At 39.6% G+C, this 20,719-nt stretch overlaps 2 protein-coding genes across 2 annotated transcripts; both read right to left on the reverse strand.

Annotated features, from left to right (window-relative positions):
- Positions 1-12,485: 12,485 nt before the first annotated feature.
- Positions 12,486-13,430, reverse strand: LOC118934980 (olfactory receptor 10A3-like). The gene has a single exon (XM_036931006.2). The coding sequence runs from the start codon at positions 13,428-13,430 to the stop codon at positions 12,486-12,488; it is 945 nt and encodes a 314-aa protein (XP_036786901.2).
- A 6,009-nt stretch (positions 13,431-19,439) lies between these two features.
- LOC118934979 (olfactory receptor 10A3) lies at positions 19,440-20,384 on the reverse strand. Its single transcript, XM_036931005.2, has one exon. The coding sequence runs from the start codon at positions 20,382-20,384 to the stop codon at positions 19,440-19,442; it is 945 nt and encodes a 314-aa protein (XP_036786900.2).
- Positions 20,385-20,719: the final 335 nt, after the last annotated feature.

Genomic DNA, 20,719 nt, shown 5'->3' on the forward strand with positions numbered 1-20,719 from the left:
TTCAGTATGGAGTATATATTATTTTTATGTTCACTGTATATAAATTACAAAGTCACAGCCCATCGCTGAAAGTCTATGCCTGCAATCACCCCACATACTCTTTGCAAAAGAGGTAAAAAGGAGCTCACGCTGACAGATTGCAGTCTGGCAATTTTGGAGAAGAGCCAATACTCAAATTAATGAATCTTTCAAATAAGAAAAGAGGAAATGAAGAATTCTGGCTCAGAAATCCTTTCTGAAAAATACAAAATAATATCAAAATTCTTTTGCAACTTGTACATCATGTAGTTTGAAAATTAAATATGGCCTTAAAACAAGCAATAATATTTTATAATTTAGGTTCTCACTCCATGACACTGCTATCAATATTATCCATTTTTCTTTTATATAAGTATGAAATTTAAGGCTACAAAAAACAAATTATTAAACATTAGACAAATGGAAAAAGATACCCACAAAAATTTTGATAACAACCTAATAATTCAATGTTAAAGCACAGTTGATTTCTATTTCCTATAAATATTCATCACATTCAAAAAAGTCTGTATGTGACTTGGTTAAATATGAAAACTGCAGGAACACATGAGGGATTGTATTTTAGATGTACCTACTGAGGTGATCTATGAATAACATGAATGGACTTCAGGCTTATGGATTTTTGCATAGAATGGTCATGGCCAATAATATTGAGACTGGCCTGCATGGGGAATTCTAAGGGCCAATTCTGGATATCTCATCTTTGTGACTGTGATGGCTTAAGAAAAGTCCATTTTGATCACTCTGAGATTTAAGCATTTCCCCTGTTTCCCTTCCTCTCTCTCTCTTTTCTCTCCAACTTTCCTTTTCATCAAGAAGCTCATTTAATTATTAATTATTCAACAAACAATGATTGAGCACCTTCCATTTCCTAGCCTCAGTAATCTCAGGCACACACTTGATTCCACAGCTCAACAGAGAGCTGAAGACATTGCATAAAATAGCGTCCCACCCCCACCTCAGCACTCTAGTGTCTATGTCTTATACCTTGCTCTGTTTTTCTCCATTATCACTAGCTGACATTATATACATATGTATGTATATATTTTTAGTGAGAGATTTTACATGTGTATTTACATTTATAATTACATACTGTATTATGAACACATAGTTTTGTTTGTAATATATACATGTATGTATATTGAATGTATACATATATAACTGTATGTGACATATACTTATGTATATGTCACATACATTATACATATTATATATACTCGTAAAATCTGTCTCATGAAAATATAAATTCCAGGAGTCAAAGATTTTGTTCTCTTCTTTGCTATAGCCACAATGTCTACAATGGTCCCTGGACCATAAAAGATGTTAAACCAGTATTTGATGAATAAAGGAATAAACATATGAGGAAAATGCACTATACCTTTAAGTAATAGAGTGTCTAATAGAAAAGTGACACAAGCACACAACACTAGGGAAGCAGAGGTGAAAACAAGTGCATTAGACATTCCAGTGGAATATAGGTTACTTCTGAATGGGGAAGGCATGTGAACATCCATCATCAGGATGTCATCACTGGAAGTTACATTAGTTGGAAGGAGGAGACATGAGGATGGATGGGTCAAAGGTATTTAATGATACCTTAGCATTACAATAGAAGTCTACTGGCCTTTGATTTTTTTGAAAATCTGCGTAAGTACATCATAGTAGATGAGGAATCCAGGAGAAGAAAAGGACACAGCAAGCTGAAGACATTTAAAATCGTCCTGAGTGCAGATCAGAGGACATTAGCAGACAGTAGAAGGTGAGCTGATTTGTTTCTGAGCTTGGCCACATCATCCATTAAAATTAAACATCTGTATTAACCATAATAATTATATTTGGATATCAAAAATCACCCAAAATTAGCAAAATGAAATGATAGGATCCAACATCTAAAACCCATTTCTAATGATAAAAAGAATAACATGATTCACCTTTAAACATTTTAAAGTGGATAGAGTTTTAAAATTAGCAGATTTGGAGTATAATATAAATAAAGTAGAAAACATTCTTAAGACTGACTATAAGCATTTAAGGAACAAAATGTTCGTGAGTAGAAAGAGCAACTGACCACAGATGTTCCACATTTTCTGTGTAACTAAGCTCTTGATGCCATCTTGATAACTCACTGACATGAAACACTTAGGCAGACCACTCTCTTTTCTAGCTTCCATCCTTACAGTAGAAAAAGGTAGGAACTGGATTGTTTCCCTTCCAGTTGCAAATGTCTAAGATGTGAACATTAGTGCACGCAAAGTACTTACACCTCTAATTATTGCCTGAACTTTTCTATGAAAAGAAGAGAAAAAGAAACTGGCTAGCCTCAAAACCAGAGAGTCTACTGAGTCCAGTGTTCCAGCTGAGTCTAGTGGTTCCTGAGTACTGACATGTCACTTCAACAGCATCTCCAGCTATCAGGTGAGGATGAGTTATATATGGAAAACCCACCACCAGGCATGCAGCAGAGTCTCCACTTTCTTACCCATTGACTCTGTCTCTTTAAATTTCACACCACTTTATCAGTTTTACCTCTGGTCAAAAGCCACCTATCTCATAATGCAACTCAGTGGTTCAGGGCACTGGTTCTAGAGCATGATAAGGCATTGAATCATGTGCCCTGGAGAATGCCTCCCTGAAGAACTTGGAATCACTTTTACCTGCTTTCTCGTATTTTTCCATAACTCAGGTGAGAGAGGCTCAAGAGCACACACCTGGAGTCCCACTCCCTCACGTTCCTGGAGGGAATAACCGCTTCTTCACACAAGAGACTCAACCTCACCATGACATCTCCCAAGAGGAGGAGAAAACAAAGGCTGAATAAAGGTTGCAAATGGGGAAAGAAGAGGGTAAGGGAAGTGTGAGCACAGGCAGGTGAACTAGAGGTAGAGGATGCTTGGGTGCAAGACAGTTTGTATGATGGTGGGAAACAATCTAAGGCAAGCAGGTTGAAGCCTCTTTGTAGAAAGCCCGGATGTCCTCCCCCAACCCCATCCCAGAACTTTTGATTGTTTCAAGTAGAAACAGAGAGGCACTGAAATTTTTTGAGGAAAATCAATTATATTATTTGAGGAATGATGTGGTTGTTGATTATATTATGATATTAATTGAGAAAATCATTACAATTAATTTCATGGAACATTTCAATTAGGAGTCAAAGTTTGTGTGACTTGTACAAATCATCTAACTTATCTTCTTTTACTTCATATAACTTCTGATTCTGTTACTTTCTCTGTAAAATAAACATAACATTATCAGCCACAGGGGGTACATATGAAAATCAGAGACTTAGGAATCAGTTTAAACTGGCTTGAGCAATGATGGCATCATTGGTATCAGTTGTAATGTCTCCTCTTTCATTTCTGATTATATTTATGAGTCATCTCTCTCTTTTTTTCAATTTTATCTTTTCAAAACACCAACTGTTAGTTTCATTGATCTTCTCTATTGTTTTCTTAGTCTCTGTTTCACTATTTCTGATCTAATTTTTATAATTTCCTTTCTTCTACTAACCTTAGGCTTATTTTGTTCTTCTTTTCCTAGTGTCTTGAGGTATAGTGTTGGTCAGTTGTTGAGAGCTTTCTTTTTCTTTGTATAGGCATTTGTTTCTCTGACTTTTCCTCTTACAACTGCTTTTGCTGCATTCCATAAGTTTTTATGTGCTGTGTTTCCATTTTCATTTGTCTCAGTACATTTTTAAGTTCTGTATTTTTTCTTCAATCCATTGGTTGGTCAGAAATGGGTTAATTTTCACATGTTTTTTAATTCTCCAGTTTTTCTCCTGTTATTGATTTCTAGTTTCATGCCATTGTGATCAAGAAAAGATACTTGATATAATTTCTATCTTCATGAGTTTGCTGAGACTTGTTTTGTGCCCAGACATATGATCTATCCTGGAGAATATCCTGTGTGTACTTGAGAAGAATGTATATTCTTCCACTGTTGGAAGAAATATTCTGTATATGCTTATTATGTCCATTTGGTCTAGATTATTATTCTTATCTACTGTGTCTTTATTGATATTCTGTCTCAATGATCTAACCTTATTGAGAATGGTTACATTAGTAGTAGACTACTATAATGTTCCCTACTATTACTGTATTGCTGTTTATTTCTCCTTTAATTCAATAAGTATTTGCTTCATATATTTAGATCCTCCAGTGTTCAGTACATAAATATTTCCAATTGTCATATCTTCTTCATAAATTGATTCCTCTATCATATATAATGATCTTGTCTCATGTGACATTTTTTTTAGCTTAAAATCTATTTTGTCTGATACATGTATAGCTATCATTGCTCTCTTTTCATTACCATTTGCTTGGAATATCTTTTTCTGTTTCTTCATGTTCACCTTATGTGTGTCCTTAAAGCTAATGTGAGTATCTTATAGGCAGCATATCATTGGATATTGATTTTTTTACCTATTCAGCCATTCTATATCTTTTGATTAGAGAATTTAATCCATTCATGTTTAGTTATATAATAGTAAAGACTTGCAATTGCCAATTTCTTTTTTGTTTTCTGACTGTTTTTGTCATTATTTTGTTCCCTTCATCATCTGTTGATGTCTTCCTTTGAGATCTGTTGAATTTTTGTGTTCATACAACTTGATTCTCTTCTCTTAATCTTTTGTGTATCTACTACAAGGTTTTCCCTTGTGCTTATGAAGCTTATAGTTACAACATCATATTTTACATTGAGAACAACTGAACTATGATGGTATACAGAAGCTATATTTTTATTTCTCCTTCACATTTTAGGTTTTTAGCACTACAACTTACCTCTTTTTCATGTTGTATATCCAATAACAAGTTGTTGTGGTCACAGTTATTTTTAATACATTTGTTTTTAACAAGAGTCTAAAGTAATTTATTCATCACTGCTACTAAATTGGAGAATCTGAAGCTGACTAGATATTTACCTTTACTGGTTCTTTTTACACAGTCTTATGTTTTTGTTTTTGTTTTTTTTAGTCTTATGTTTTATATTGTTAATTTATGACCTTTCATTTAACCTTGAAAACTCCCTTTAAACCACTTTTATGGCAGGTCTTAGTGATAAGGTGTAGGGGCCGGCCTACGGCCGAGGCTGAGTCCCACTATGGCTGAACACCGCCCTTCCACTCTAGTTGACCAATGCCCTAAGGTGGCGCACGCTTCCTGGGCGCCACCCTGCCTGGTTAGGTGGCATTAGCATAAGGAAGTTGCTCCTATAGGCTTGATCACCATAGGCCAGCTTCCTTTATATAAGGCATAAGCAGGAAAGAAGCACTCTCTCACTCACTCACTCTCTCACTCACTCACTCTCTCACTCATTCTCTCTCAATCTCTGTCTCTCTCTCCTCTCATTCTTCCTCTCATTCGCTCCCCCCGGCTGTTGCTTCTTCTCACTCACCTTCTCCCGGCCTTCCGAGCAACAATAAACAACTGAAGTGAACCAGGTCTGTGTACGTATCGCTGTCGTCACCGCCACAAGGGGCGAACGCGGTATCTGGTGCCGAAACCCGGGAGTTTTTCTCCAACCACCCAGAGGAGAAACTAGTGGACGCAGACGCCATAGAGCTTCTTACCCTGAAGCAGTACCTGTGGACCCCGTTCGGAAGGATTGCTCGGGAAGGCGCCTCAGATGAGAAGGGTGAGTGGACCAACGAGCAAAGCAAATGTAGGAGTAGGAAAGGAGATAGCAAGCGGCTGTGGTGGGGATTTCTGTTTTGTCTGTCCGTCATAGTGTTCTTTGTTGTACTGTTTTGTTTTGTCAAAAATGTTATGAAAAGTTAGGGCGCCAGTGAAAGTTCGCGGGATAGCGACGAAGCCAGGAAAGTTCGCGGGAAAGCGACGAAGCCAGGAAAGTTCGCGGGAAAGCGACGAAGCAAGGAAAGTTCGCGGTATAGCGACGAATGCAGGTTAGCGATAAGAGTTCCCTTTACCCATAAACTTAGAAGTAGCCTTTTATCCTTTAATCGCTAACATGGGATCTGAAGAGTCTCGAATTAGAGTAGAAGAGCCTTTGAGAGCACTCCTGAGGGCCAACGGAACCTCATTAAAAACAAAAACCGCAAGGGCTTTCCTCCACACGGTGGAGAAGCATGCTCCGTGGTTCCTAGATGCAGGAAGAATCACTACCCCCGTGTGGGAAAAGTTAGGCGAGGATCTGCGCAGCGCAGATCGCAGGGAGCCGCTCCCGGCTGGGACGCTCCCCATATGGGGGCTGGTTAAGAGCTGCCTAAAGGAGAATAAACCTAGTTGTAGAGAAGCCATAAGGGAGGGAGAGGAGATTCTTGAGGAAGTGAAAGAGGAAAGAGCCTCTGCGAGAGCATCTGAAAGTGGATCTACACAGGGGGGGTCCTCTGATGAGGAAGAGGACCAAGAATTATCAGGAGAAGAGTTAGAGGCTAGGGCTGCTCAGAGAGGACATCGGCCCACATTGTGCTCCTCACTGAGCCGACTGAGAATAAGCAGAGAGGAAGGAGAGACTAGCTCGGCCCCTCTCCCCAATAAGAGCAGTAAGGTAGAAGAGATTGTGCCAACCGCCCCAGATTATCCATTTTGCTCTCCAACCTATAGAGCAGAGCCACCCCTTTACCAGAGTTACTCATATTGTGGTGGCCAGGGGTGCCAAGAACAATTGGGCAAGGATAGATGGAGGGAATGGCTAAACATGGAGGGGAATGCAGCCTTCCCAGTAATAGAAGATCCAAACACCCAGCAAAGATACCATCAAGCCCTAGATTTTAAGCTTGTTAAAAGCCTAAAGGAAGCTGCCATCACCTATGGAGTGCAAGCAGCGTTCACTGTGGCCATAGTGGAGTCATTAGCCACTCAGAATCTAACACCAGATGATTGGGCTAATGTAGCCAGAGCATGCCTTACTGGAGGTCAGTACCTGCTATTCAAAACTGCGTGGGCAGAGCTTTCTCAAGACACTGCCCGGCGCAGGGAACAATCAGTGGAACCTGGAGATGCTAATGGGCACAGGACCTTACCTAGGACAGCATAATCAGACAAATTACCCGCCTGCTGTGTATATGCAAATAGCTACAGCAGCTGTCACGGCCTGGAAAACACTCCAGGGCATTGGTGATTTACAGGGTCAATTATCTAAAGTACTCCAAGGACCAAATGAGCCTTATGCAGACTTCTTGGCAAGGTTGATGCAAACTGCAGGCCGTATATTTGGAGATGTTGACACAGCAATGCCCCTAGTAAAACAGTTGGCCTATGAGCAAGCAAATAAATGGTGCAAGGAGGCTATCAAGCCTTAGAAAAATAAAGAGTTAAATGTGTACCTCAAAGTTTGCAGGGACATCAATGACACTGTAGTGCAAAGACAGGTAATGGCTGCAGCCATAACTCAGGGACTGCAAAATGTGCGCAGCAGGGCTACCCCTTCCGGGGCATGCTTCCATTGCAAGCAGATGGGTCATTTAAAGCGAGATTGCCTGAAATTATGGTGATCAGAGGAGCCCGTGTGGGTTCCTCAGTGGCCCCTTACCAGAGAGAAAAAAGAAGCAGCCCACACATTAGTGCAAGAGCAAATTGCCACAGGGCATCTTCAAAGTTCTACTTCCCCATGGAATACACCCATATTTGTCATAAGAAAGAAGTCAGGAAAATGGAGATTGCTGCATGATTTAAGAGCTGTAAATAATCAGATGATTCTCATGGGATCAGTGCAATTAGGGTTACCATTGCCTATGGCCCTGCCAAAAGGTTGGAAATCAATTGTAATAGATATCAAAGATTGTTTCTTTTCCATCCCTCTTCATTCTGAGGACTGTAAAAAGTTTGCCTTCACTGTACCAGCCATCAACCATGATTGCCCAGATGAGCGGTATGAGTGGAAAGTGTTGCCACAAGGCATGGCAAATAGCCCTACTATGTGCCAGTTGTATGTGCATGAGGCCCTGGCAGAAGTTAGAAAAAAGTTCCCTGATGTAATTATCTATCATTATATGGATGATATTCTCTTATGTCATGAAAAGAATAGTAAAGTAGAAGAAGCCCTCTGCTTCTTGCAAGCACACTTTAAGATATGGGGCCTGGAACTAGCACCAGAGAAAATATAGGCAACTTGCACCAAACAGTATTTAGGAATTAAATTGGAAGATACTATTGCTAGGCCATTAAAAATAACCATAAGAACAGATCAATTAAAAACCCTTAATGATTTTCAAAAACTACTTGGAGATATAAATTGGGTAAGGCCATTCCTAAAGCTTACAGATGAAGAGCTCAGTCCATTATATGAGACACTGAAGGGCGATTCTGATTTATCATCTCCGCGCTCTCTCAGTAAGCAAGCCAAGGAAGCCTTGAGCCTAGTCCAATCCCGCTTGCAGCTTGCCCAGGTAGATAGAATAGACTATGGCAAATTGCTATTCCTTATAGTGATACCCAGTAATAATAGCCCAACAGGGGTACTTTGGCAGGAAGGGCCAATTCTCTGGGTATATCTGGCCCACTCTCCAGGAAAAACATTAAGATGGTATCCTCAGAGTATAGCTGATTTGATCATCAAGGGAATCAGGACAGCTATAAAAACATTTGGGATTCCCCCAAACATAATAATAACGCCTTATACTGCTGAGCAGATTGAATGTCTTACTGCATGCTGTGATGCATGGGCTGTTGCTTACAGCATCACCAATGCTTCCTTTGACAACCACTACCCAAAACATCCTTGGCTACAGTTCTGACAAACAGAGCTGTTGGCTGTAGCACAAGCCTTTACGCTTTTCTCACAGGAACCTTTTAACCTTTTAGCAGATAGTCAGTATGTAGTGAATGCTGTGTACATCTTAGAGAATCTCTTTTTGACAATGTAGAACAAGCTGCTCAATTTCACAAACAATTCCATGTCAATGCACATACCCTTCGCCTAAAATATAATATTACTAGAGACCAAGCAAGAGCCATAGTAGTCAGTTGCAAATGGTGTGTCACACTCCTACCCTCCATCTCAGGAGTTAATCCAAAGGGGCTACTCCCCAATCACATTTGGCAAATGGATGTTACCCATATTCCAGAATTCGGTAAGATGAAATATGTCCATGTGTCTGTAGACACCTGCTCAGGCATCATTTTTGCCTCTTGCCATACAGGAGAAAAATCTAGAGATGTCATATCTCACTGCCTCCAGGCATTTTCGGCCTGGGGAAAGCCCAAACATTTAAAAACTGACAATGGGCCAGCATATACATCCCAGTCGCTCCTCAGCTTTTTAAAAACAATGGATATCACCCACACCACGGGCATTCCCTATAACCCTCAAGGGCAAGGCGTGGTAGAGCGCGCCAACCTGACCCTTAAAAATGTTCTCTATAAACAAAAAGGGGGAATAGGGGCAGACTTCAGATCCCCCAGAGACAAACTTAACATCATATTGTTCATTTTAAATTTTTTAACATTGGACAAAGATGGCCACAGTGCAGCAGAGCGGCATAATCGCCGTTCCAGGCCTAAAGACATGCCCGCAGTTATGTGGAAGGATGTATTGGAAGGATCATGGAAAGGCCCGGATCCAGTGTTAATCTGGAGCCGAGGCTCTGTTTGTGTTTTCCCACAGGACCGAAACAATCCCATCTGGGTGCCTGAACGCCTGACACGGAGAGTGGCAAGACCAGAACCGGAAGTGCGAGATGCCGATGCCACTGATGCTCATCCTGCTACTGATTCTTCAGCAGGCGATAGCGGAACCCAGAGAACTATGGGGTCTGGTGAAGGCTTGGCCTATTCCACTCCCGGTGACTGAAACCGCACATACCTTTCCTGCCTTTTTCTCTACCTATAGTACACTTAATCTCCCATATCTGCCTTTTGACAGCTCTATGTGTTACTGGCATTCCTTTCATAACCTCTCTAAAGCTGCCAATCTGTCGAGGAAATTAGGCAAGATGTTATCCACCAATTGGTCCAGTGAGTTTGATGTGCTCACCACTCAGCTATGGCTAGAAATATTGAATGTTAGTCCCCAAAAGTTAGAGGCGCTGTCTGTAGCTCAGTTTGCTGAAGCCGTGCTAAATGCCACCAAAGCCTGGTCAGGCATGGGTGTTCTGTTCCATGCAATGGCAACATCGGAAAGTGCGGGCGATGGCTCTGGTGCAGGCCATGGCAGCTATAGAAGAAGGCATCTCCCCTAGGGTGTAGCACAATATGTTGGACCAGTAGTCAAAGACGGGTAAGATCAGGAGGTACGCATACCAACCTAAGACAGGGCGCAGACCTTAGCTGTCTGTTGCCTTATGACGGGTAAGGATGCTGCACCTCCCTGACAACCTAAGACAGGCATGGTCCCCGAGCCTCATTGTGCTAAAAAACAAAAAAGGGGGAGATGTAGGGGCCGGCCTACGGCCGAGGCTGAGTCCCACTATGGCTGAACACCGCCCTTCCACTCTAGTTGACCAATGCCCTAAGGTGGCGCACGCTTCCTGGGCGCCACCCTGCCTGGTTAGGTGGCATTAGCATAAGGAAGTTGCTCCTATAGGCTTGATCACCATAGGCCAGCTTCCTTTATATAAGGCATAAGCAGGAAAGAAGCACTCTCTCACTCACTCACTCTCTCACTCACTCACTCTCTCACTCATTCTCTCTCAATCTCTGTCTCTCTCTCCTCTCATTCTTCCTCTCATTCGCTCCCCCCGGCTGTTGCTTCTTCTCACTCACCTTCTCCCGGCCTTCCGAGCAACAATAAACAACTGAAGTGAACCAGGTCTGTGTACGTATCGCTGTCGTCACCGCCACAAGGGGCGAACGCGGTAATAAGGAACTCTCTTAGCTTTTGTTTTGTTGGTTTTTTAATTTAAATATCTTTACTATATCATCCCATTCTCTCCTGGCCTGCAAAGTTTCTGTTGAGAAATCCACTTATCTTTTAAGTGGGTCAAACGTGTATGTGAAGAGTCACTTTTTTCTTGCTGCTTTTAAAATTCTCTTTTTGACTTGACTCTTGTCTTTTATTCTTGTCAACTTAATTATATTGTGTCTTGGTGTAGCCCTGTTCAGGTTCAAACTATCTGGGGACTTTTGATCATCATGAATCTGGATGCCCACTCGTCTCCCTAACTTTGGGAAATTTTTAGCCATTATTTCTCTAACTAAACTTCCTGTCAGTTTCTCTCTCTTCTTCTGTGATCCCCATAATGTGTATATTGTTTCAAATGACAGATTCTCCTAAAAGAAATTTCAGGACAATAAGAGACAGAATCTGCTACAAGGATTTGTATATGCCTGTCTAATGCCCTACTGAAAAATATACAACATTCAAATACTACTCAAACTGGTTTCAAATATTTATAATGAAATTCCTATTTGTGAAAATCTAATCATTTTGCCCTTCTGATTTTTGACAGAAGCAGTAGTAATTTTTTAATCGTTTTCCACAGCTGAATGACAGCTTCAAAGGACCATCATGTATCATCCTATTATTACTATCCCCAGAGCAGAAATTAAGGGCTGTACCATCTCATGATCTCATGTGATGCAGAGTAGATAAAAGGGGTCCCTCTCCATTCACTTACAGATATACTTAAACATGAAGCAAGCATGAAATATTCCAAGTGTTGCAAGATGAGATATTATTCATGCTGAGAAAGGCCACACAATCAGCAATGTGATTCAAGGAACACAGAAAATATACAGTATGTCAAGTATACTGCTTTCACAAAATATTTTCAAAATGAGTTATCCATTGTCTATAAATAAAGTATCTGGGGGCTCTAAAAAGAGCGTCTATTAGTAAAAATGATACTAATACTATCAAGTGAGACTTCAGGGAAGTTCTCATGTAGTTTGAAGGTCACCAACTTTGGATGAGCATCTGGAAAAATACAGAGTAATCCTGTTTAGAATTACAATCTATATGAATCCATGAAGTAGAATCAATTTGGTCTCCCCAAAATAGCTGCACTTTGTTTATTCATTCATGGTACCGATTCTCACTCCAAAAGTAAAAATCTCACCTATTTGTTGGTGCCTTGAAACTCATTGCTCCCTGATAGCAGAGCAAGTGGGCATTCACATCAGTCTGAAAAATTATAATCATTTTGCAAGGTAATTCTACAATAGCTCTTAAAGTTTATAAGCACACATATTCTTCATCTTACCAGGCCTACTCTGAGTAACCTATGATACAGATGTAAAACATCAGTATGTATGAACATATGCTACTAGATATTTATTTGAAGCTTCATCTTTATGACAATAATCTAGTAATGATCTAAATGACCATAATAGAGGAATAAACTAGCATATTATATGGCATTGAAACATATATCTATGAAAAACAAATGACAACAATACTCTATGAAAAGAGAGGACACATGGTATATTTTAAAACCTGGAGACTCAACAAATTAAATATATTAATATCAAAAAATGCAAATATTTTCACCATTATTGAATTTAAGTAGAATTCAGTTAAGCAGTGACCCAGTATCACATGGCTTCCCAACACAGTCAGAATGGGTGTAAATCCACTTTTCTTCGCCATAACTTCATCAAAGCTCTTTTCATCTCACTGTTCCGCAAGCTGTAGATCAGAGGGTTCAGGAGAGGTGTAAGAAGTGAGTAAGACAATGACATCAGCTTCTTGGTTTCTGGGGAGTAGCCAGATTTGGGCTGTAAGTAAGTCATATTGGCTGTGCCATAGAAGAGGGTAACTGAGGTGAGATGGGAGGCACAGGTGGAAAAGGCCTTTTGCCTCCCAGTGGTTGATGGCATCTTCAGGATGGCAAAGAGAATGCGAATATAAGACAAGAGTATCAACAAGAAAGGAACCATGATAATCAAAAGGGTACCGGTGAATGCATAGATTTCAAACAGAAAGGTGTCTGCACATGCAAGCTCTAGCACTGCTGGGGTTTCACAAGAGAGATGATTAATTTCATTGGGGCCACAGAAGGGAAAACTAAAAACCCATGTGGTCTGCACAGTAGCCACCATGATTCCTGAAACCCATGAGAACATCACCAGTTTCATGAAAACTCTTCTGTTCATAACCAGTGGGTAGCTCAGAGGATGACAGATTGCAGCAAATCGGTCATAAGCCATTGCCCCCAGGAGAAAACACTCAGTCCCACCAAAAAAAAGGATGCAATACATCTGTGCAAAACAGCTCACAAATGAAATCGATGCTTTCTCAGTGGAGAGGACCACCAGCATCTCAGGCATAATGACCGCACTGAAACTCACATCCACCGCAGACAAGTTCAGGAGGAACAGGTACATGGGAATGTGGAGGCTCTGTTCCAGGGAGATGATGACAATAATGAGGGCATTTCCTACTAGGGTGACCAGATAAACAATCAAGAAAACCCCAAAGAGCTTCTCTTGGAGTTCAGGAAAGCTAGAAAAGCCCAAGAGGATGAATTCAACCACAGAACTCTGATTTTGCCAATTCATTTCAGTAGTGGAGAATACATTGTTTTTATGGACATTGTATAGAAATTATGAAGTCACAATCCAATCCTTGAGAGTTCAAGTCTTCATTCACCCCCAGATAACCCTGGAAAAAGCTATAAAGAGGAATCTATGCTGACAGAAATTTAGTTTGGTAATTTTGGAGAATAGCTAATTACCTCAATTAATGGAGCTTTCAAATATAAAAGGAGAATGAATAATTCTGGCTAAGAAATCTTATCTGAATAGCACAAAATATATCAAAGTTCTTGTACTTACAGCACAACTCATACACTATGTACTTTGAAAATTTTAACATAGCCTGAAAGCAAACAAATATTTTATTACTATGCCACATTCCTATTACATTGCTATAGGTATCATCTATTTTTCCCAATTTTATGTAAATATAAAATCTAATTGAACAAAAAAACAAGGTGTTAAAAGTGACAAATAGAAAAAGATACCCCCAAAATTTTTATAACAACCTAATAATTAAAAGTCACCCAGTTGATATATGTTTATTATAATATTCATTAGGCTCAAAATGACTATATGTGACTTAACTAAATGTGACAACACTGCAGAAATACACACATGGGGTTGTATTTTAGTAGTGCCTATCTTAGATGACCTGTAAACGACGTGAATTTACTTCTGGTTTATTGATAACTACTCACCCTGGTATTGGCCATCCCTATGACTGTGATGACTTAAGAAAAAGTTCAACTTTTGATTATTGTGAAATTGAGATTTAAATGTTCAAATCTCTCTCCCTCCTTTTCTCTCTGTCTCTCTCTCTCCTTCCCTTTCTCTCATTTATCTCTCTCCCCCTACTCTCCTTCTCATCAAGTAGTTCAATTAAGCATTACTTATCCAACAAACACACATGAGCACCCACTATTTTCTAGGCTCAGCAATCTCAGGCATACACTTGAGTCCACAGCTCAACAGAGAGCTGACAACGCCACATGAAAGAGCACCCCACCCACTACCTCAGTATGCTCTAACTCTATCATTCATACTGTGCTCTATTTTTCTCCATTATCATCCACTTGCATTATATATTTCTACTCCTTCCCTTAAAATATAAAATCTAGGAGGACAAAGATTTTGTTTTATTCCTTGTTATATTCATAATGCCTAGAACAGTCTCAAGCCCATAACAGATGCTGAGCCAATATTTGATGAATACTGAAATAAAGCAATTAGGAAAATTCAGACTATATATTAAAGGAATAGACTGTCAAAAAGAAGAGTAGCACCACCAGTACACCACACTGTTGGGAAGCAGGGGTAACAACATGTGCTTTAGACATAGCAGTGAGGGAAAGGTTACTTCTGAATGGGGAAGGAGGGTGAACAATCATAACTATGGAATCTCGTATGTGGAAGGTATATTAAGTTGAAGGGCAAAGACAGAAGGAGGAAGTCCAACTGACTCAAGTCAAAAGGTATTTGATGACAACTTACACTACAATTGACCATTGCATGATACTCTGAAAACCAGCAGAAGTTCACTGTGAGAGATCAGGAACCCAGAACAGAAGGGTGCAGCAAGCTGAACACATGTAATCAGTCTTGTCTTGAGTGCGGATTAGTAGGACGGTAGCAGACAGTAGAAGGCAAGTTGATGTATTTCTGAGTTTAACCATAATCACGTATTAAAATCCATGTCTGTATTAACCATAATAATTATATTTTAGATGTCAAAAAATCTCCGTAATTTAAAAATATAGACTCTGCAGGATCAAATATATAAACCCATTTCTAATGGAGAAAAAAATAATGTGTATTCACTTCCAAATATTTTAAGTGGATATAGTTTAAAAATTAGCACATTTGGAGTATGATATAAATAAAGTAGAAAACATTTTTACGACTGACTATAAGCATTTAAGGAACAAATTGTTCATGAGTGGAAAGAGCAACTGACCACAGATGCTCCACATTTTCTATATAATTAAGAAGATCTCAATGCTGTCTTGATAACTCACTGACATGATCATACTTAGGCAGATCATTCTTTTCTAGCTTCCATCCTTACAACTGAAAAAGATAGGAACTGGATTGTTTCCCTTCCAGTTGCAAATGTCTAAGATGTGAACATTAGTGCACGCAAAGTACTTACACCTCTAATTATTGCCTGAACTTTTCTATGAAAAGAAGAGAAAAAGAAACTGGCTAGCCTCAAAGCCAGAGAGTCTACTGAGTCCAATGTTCCAGCTGAGTCTAGTGGTTCCTGAGTACTGACATGTCACTTCAACAGCATCTCCAGCTATCAGATGAGGATGAGTTATATATGGAAAACCCACCACCAGGCATGCAGCAGAGTCTCCACTTTCTTACCCATTGACTCTGTCTCTTTAAATTTCACACCACTTTATCAGTTTTACCTCTGGTCAAAAGCCACCTTCTCATAATGCAACTCAGTGGTTCAGGGCACTGGTTCTAGAGCATGATAAGGCATTGAATCATGTGCCCTGGAGAATGCCTCCCTGAAGAACTTGGAATCACTTTTACCTGCTTTCTCATATTTTTCCATGGTAACTCAGGTGAGAGAGGCTCAAAAGCACACACCTGGAGTCCCACTCCCTCACGTTCCTGGAGGGAATAACCGCTTCTTCACACAAGAGACTCAACCTCACCATGACATCTCCCAAGAGGAGGAGAAAACAAAGGCTGAATAAAGGTTGCAAATGGGGAAAGAAGAGGGTAAGGGAAGTGTGAGCACAGGCAGGTGAACTAGAGGTAGAGGATGCTTGGGTGCAAGACAGTTTGTAGGATGGTGGGAAACAATCTAAGGCAAGCAGGTTGAAGCCTCTTTGTGGAAAGCCCGGATGTCCTCCCCCACCCCCATCCCAGAACTTTTGATCGTTTCAAATAGAAACAGAGAGTCACTGAAGATTTTTGAGAAAAACATCACTACTATTGATTTCATAGGCAGAATGTTTTAAATAGGAGTCAAAAATTCTAGGCTAGTTTGTGTGACTTGTACAAATCATTTAACTTCTCTGGTTCTGTTACTTTCTCTGTAACAAATATAACATTATTAGCTACATGGGTACATATGAAATTCAGGGACTTAGGGATCAGTCTAAGCTGGCTTGAGCAATGATAAAACCAGTTACCCATTCCCAGTAGACTGAAGAAATGACTAGACCTGCAGACTTAGATTTGCCCAGATTACCTCTGTCTACTTCTCATCGCTACAGTTTCCAGTCTCAAGGAATCTCTCTCATCCAGAAAACACTTGAATGCTAACAACACTTAGAGATTCATGCTATTCCATCTTTGTCTGGTGGAAGTGTATCAGTTATCCTGAGGAAATGGGGTTTTCATTCATAGAATCCAATCCAAGGATCCCTCCACATCATTTTCCCTGGTGGGATTACACCCCAGGCATGAACCCGTCACGTGGGCCAGGTGTAGGAAGTGTGGCCCACAATGTACCTTCTCCAAACATGAAAGAACTGAGTTCTCTAGGACTGTGGTTCTTAAAGTGTGGGGCCTTGGTGCCAACTTCAAAGCTAGAAAAACCTGATTTCAAATATCAGTCCCCACAGCTGCCATGAGATCAAAGCTGACATGGCCAGAACTGTTGCTATTGAGAGTAAAATTATAACAGTGTTCTTTAGGACTAACTGTGTTTTGCTGAAGGTATAACAAAATGAAGGCAAGGTGACTCTGAAATCATCACATGTGCAACCAAACCTTGGACCTTTACCAATTCACTTTTTTTTTTGACTTTGAAAAGTTCAGTTCAGTTTATTACAGTGTCAAGTAGATTTACAACTATTGCACTTATCATTCTGCTGACAGGCCAAAATTTAAGAGGGATATTATTCTCCAATAAAGCTAGGTTTTCATGATCTTTGATGCAAGATGTTAAAATTACATAGGCAAAGTAATATACCTCATGTTGTACTGTACTCCCCCCACCCCGCACTTTCTTCTGTTGTACAGCTTGCTGCAGATGGGAATTTAGCTGGGATAATGCGTTAATACCTCCATTTCTCATGAAATTACCCTTGAATGAAATTTGACATTTTTTATAGTCTTCTTTACTCAAAACGTGTAGATAAAACAGCTCTCATACTCCAAAATCATTTGTAACCATATAACTGGGAGATGAACTTTAATCAAAGACAAATACCTCTTCCCTTACAGAACCCCATATGATGTTCACATAATAGTTTGACCACTGGCTGCCTATTTTTGGACAATAGGAAACAACAATAAAAGCTAAAAAGTGGGCCAGCATATGAAACTCTTATCAAAAATAGAAGAAAGTCATGAACCATAGTTGGGAAAATGTTTTACATTTCCAATGAAACTATTCCACTGATCTGTTTGGCAGATTGTCTTAGACCTATTTGGCTTTAGCCCGTGAACTGTGATTGATTCAGTCATATAAAGAGCCACTTTTACCTTAGGCCTGGAATGAATAACAATGGATAGCAGGAAAGTGGTTTTTTATTTATTCTAATAATTGTGCAGGGGTGAGCTGGGAAAAAAAACCTCAAAGTATCAGCCTTCAGTCTTCTTACATTATTTTTCATTCTGATTATACTGGGAAGATACCAATTCACTTTTATTCCTCACCTGAGACAGAAACAAAGAACAAAAATCAAAATGAGGCTGAGTATTTGGCTTGGGATTAAGGCTTTCAGAGATTTTTTTTCCTGAATGGCCTTATTTAATTGGTCCCTCTAAGAAGTATGAGAAGGAAATTTCAGGACACCCAGAGACAGAATCCAATGAAAGGATTTCCAAATGCCTGTTTAAAGCCCTAGTAAAGATTATACAACAATATTACTCAAAATGATTTCAATCATTTAATGATGAAATTTCTTTTTGTGAAAATCCAATCAGTTTTGCACCTCTGTATCTCATCTTTAGCAGAGGCCTGTGGTCATTAAAAAACTGTTTTTCTCACAGCTGAATGACAATGTGAATGGTTTCGTACCCCTTTATTAGCAGCCCTAGAGTGGAAACTAAGGGCAATGGGCACTTATGTGATTCAATAAAGGGGTCCTCTCTGTTGATGAAAGCAACGTTAAAATAGGAAGCAAGCATTAACTGTTTCAAATGTTGCAAGATGAGAAATTATTCTAGAGAAGGAGCACAGGTAATGATGTTACTCAAGAACCATAGAAAATATGCACAGTTAATCATTAGTTTTCACAGTTAAAAAAATTAATCATCCTATGTTTATAAATGTAGGAGGATCTTTTGGGCCTACAATGAGAAATTTAACAAAAGTCTTTAAAAACAGTGATCTATAAGTAGAAAGATGCTAATAGTATCAAGTGAGACTTAAGGGAAATTCCCATGCAGTTTTTTGGTCACCAATACTAGATGAGTATCTGGAAAAATACAGAGAAATCTTGTTTGATTAATAATCTGAATGACTTCATGAAGTTAGAACCGAAGTGGGGGACCAAAAAAGCTGCTTTTTGTTTACTCAATCATGGTACAGATTTTCACTCTAAAAATAAAAATCTCACCTATTCATTGGCAACTTGAAGCTCTACCCTGTTAGCAGAGCAGGTGGACCTTTGTGTTCATCCAAAAGTCACAATCATTTTGAAAAGTAATTCTGCAACAGCTATTAAAATTTATAAGCACACATATTCTTCATCCCCTCAGACCCACTTTGAGGGATCTATCACACAGAAATAAAACATCAGTACGTATAAACCTACACAACAAGGTGTTTATTGAAGATTCAACTTAATGACAATACTCCAGTAATGACCTGGATGATCATAATAGAGGAACAGATAAATAAACTGTTGTAGTATATGTAGTGAAACATATATCAATGAAAATTTAATGACAACAGTATACTACCAAAAGAGAGGGATCCCTGATACATATTACTGAACTTGGAAAACTCAACAACCTTAACAACTTCAAATCAGGAAATGCCGAATGGTTGGCCACTTATTAAATTTAAATAAAATTCAGTTGGGCAGTGATCCAACATCACACAGCTTCCCAACAGAGTCAGAATGGGTGTAAATCCACTTTTCTTCGCCATAACTTCATCAAAGCTCTTTTCATCTCACTGTTCCGCAAGCTGTAGATCAGAGGGTTCAGGAGAGGTGTAAGCAATGTGTAAGACAATGACATCAGCTTCTTGGTTTCTGGGGAGTAGCCAGATTTGGGCTGTAAGTAAGTCATATTGGCTGTGCCATAGAAGAGGGTAACTGAGGTGAGATGGGAGGCACAGGTGGAAAAGGCCTTTTGCCTCCCAGTGGTTGATGGCATCTTCAGGATGGCAAAGAGAATGCGAATATAAGACAAGAGTATCAACAAGAAAGGAACCATGATAATCAAAAGGGTACCGGTGAATGCATAGATTTCAAACAGAAAGGTGTCTGCACATGCAAGCTCTAGCACTGCTGGGGTTTCACAAGAGAGATGATTAATTTCATTGGGGCCACAGAAGGGAAAACTAAAAACCCATGTGGTCTGCACAGTAGCCACCATGATTCCTGAAACCCATGAGAACATCACTAGTTTCATGAAAACTCTTCTGTTCATAACCAGTGGGTAGCTCAGAGGATGACAGATTGCAGCAAATCGGTCATAAGCCATTGCCCCCAGGAGAAAACACTCAGTCCCACCAAAAAAAAGGATGCAATACATCTGTGCAAAACAGCTCACAAATGAAATCGATGCTTTCTCAGTGGAGAGGACCACCAGCATCTCAGGCATAATGACCGCACTGAAACTCACATCCACCGCAGACAAGTTCAGGAGGAACAGGTACATGGGAATGTGGAGGCTCTGTTCCAGGGAGATGATGACGATAATGAGGGCATTTCCTACTAGGGTGACCAGATAAACAATCAAGAAAACCCCAAAGAGCTTCTCTTGGAGTTCAGGAAAGCTAGAAAAGCCCAAGAGGATGAATTCAACCACAGAACTCTGATTTTGCCTTTTCATTTCAGTAGAGGAGCATATATTGTTTTTATGGACATTGTATATAAATTACAAAGTCACCATCCAATCACTGAGAGTGGGTCTGAAATTCTTGGCAGAAGATGTATTGCTGAGCTCATTTTGACATATCTTCAAGTTGGCAATTTTGAGAATAGAGAATATATTAAAATAGAGTATCTTTCAAATAAAATGAAAGGTAAAGAATTTTGGCTCAGAAATCTTGTTTTCAAAGTACAGAATAGCACCAGGTGTTCTCTGGCAACTTTTTTGCTAGGTTGAAAATAAATCCTATTCTTAAAATATACATAGACAGAATATTATTTGGAACCCATTGTCCA

Source organism: Manis pentadactyla, chromosome 9 (genome assembly GCF_030020395.1).
Source record: "Manis pentadactyla isolate mManPen7 chromosome 9, mManPen7.hap1, whole genome shotgun sequence".
Taxonomy (NCBI): domain Eukaryota; kingdom Metazoa; phylum Chordata; class Mammalia; order Pholidota; family Manidae; genus Manis; species Manis pentadactyla.

Excerpts from the sequence above, each read along its gene's own strand:
- LOC118934979 (XM_036931005.2), bottom strand. The coding sequence starts at position 20,384 with ATGAAAAGGCAAAATCAGAGTTCTGTGGTTGAATTCATCCTCTTGGGC.
- LOC118934980 (XM_036931006.2), bottom strand. The coding sequence starts at position 13,430 with ATGAATTGGCAAAATCAGAGTTCTGTGGTTGAATTCATCCTCTTGGGC.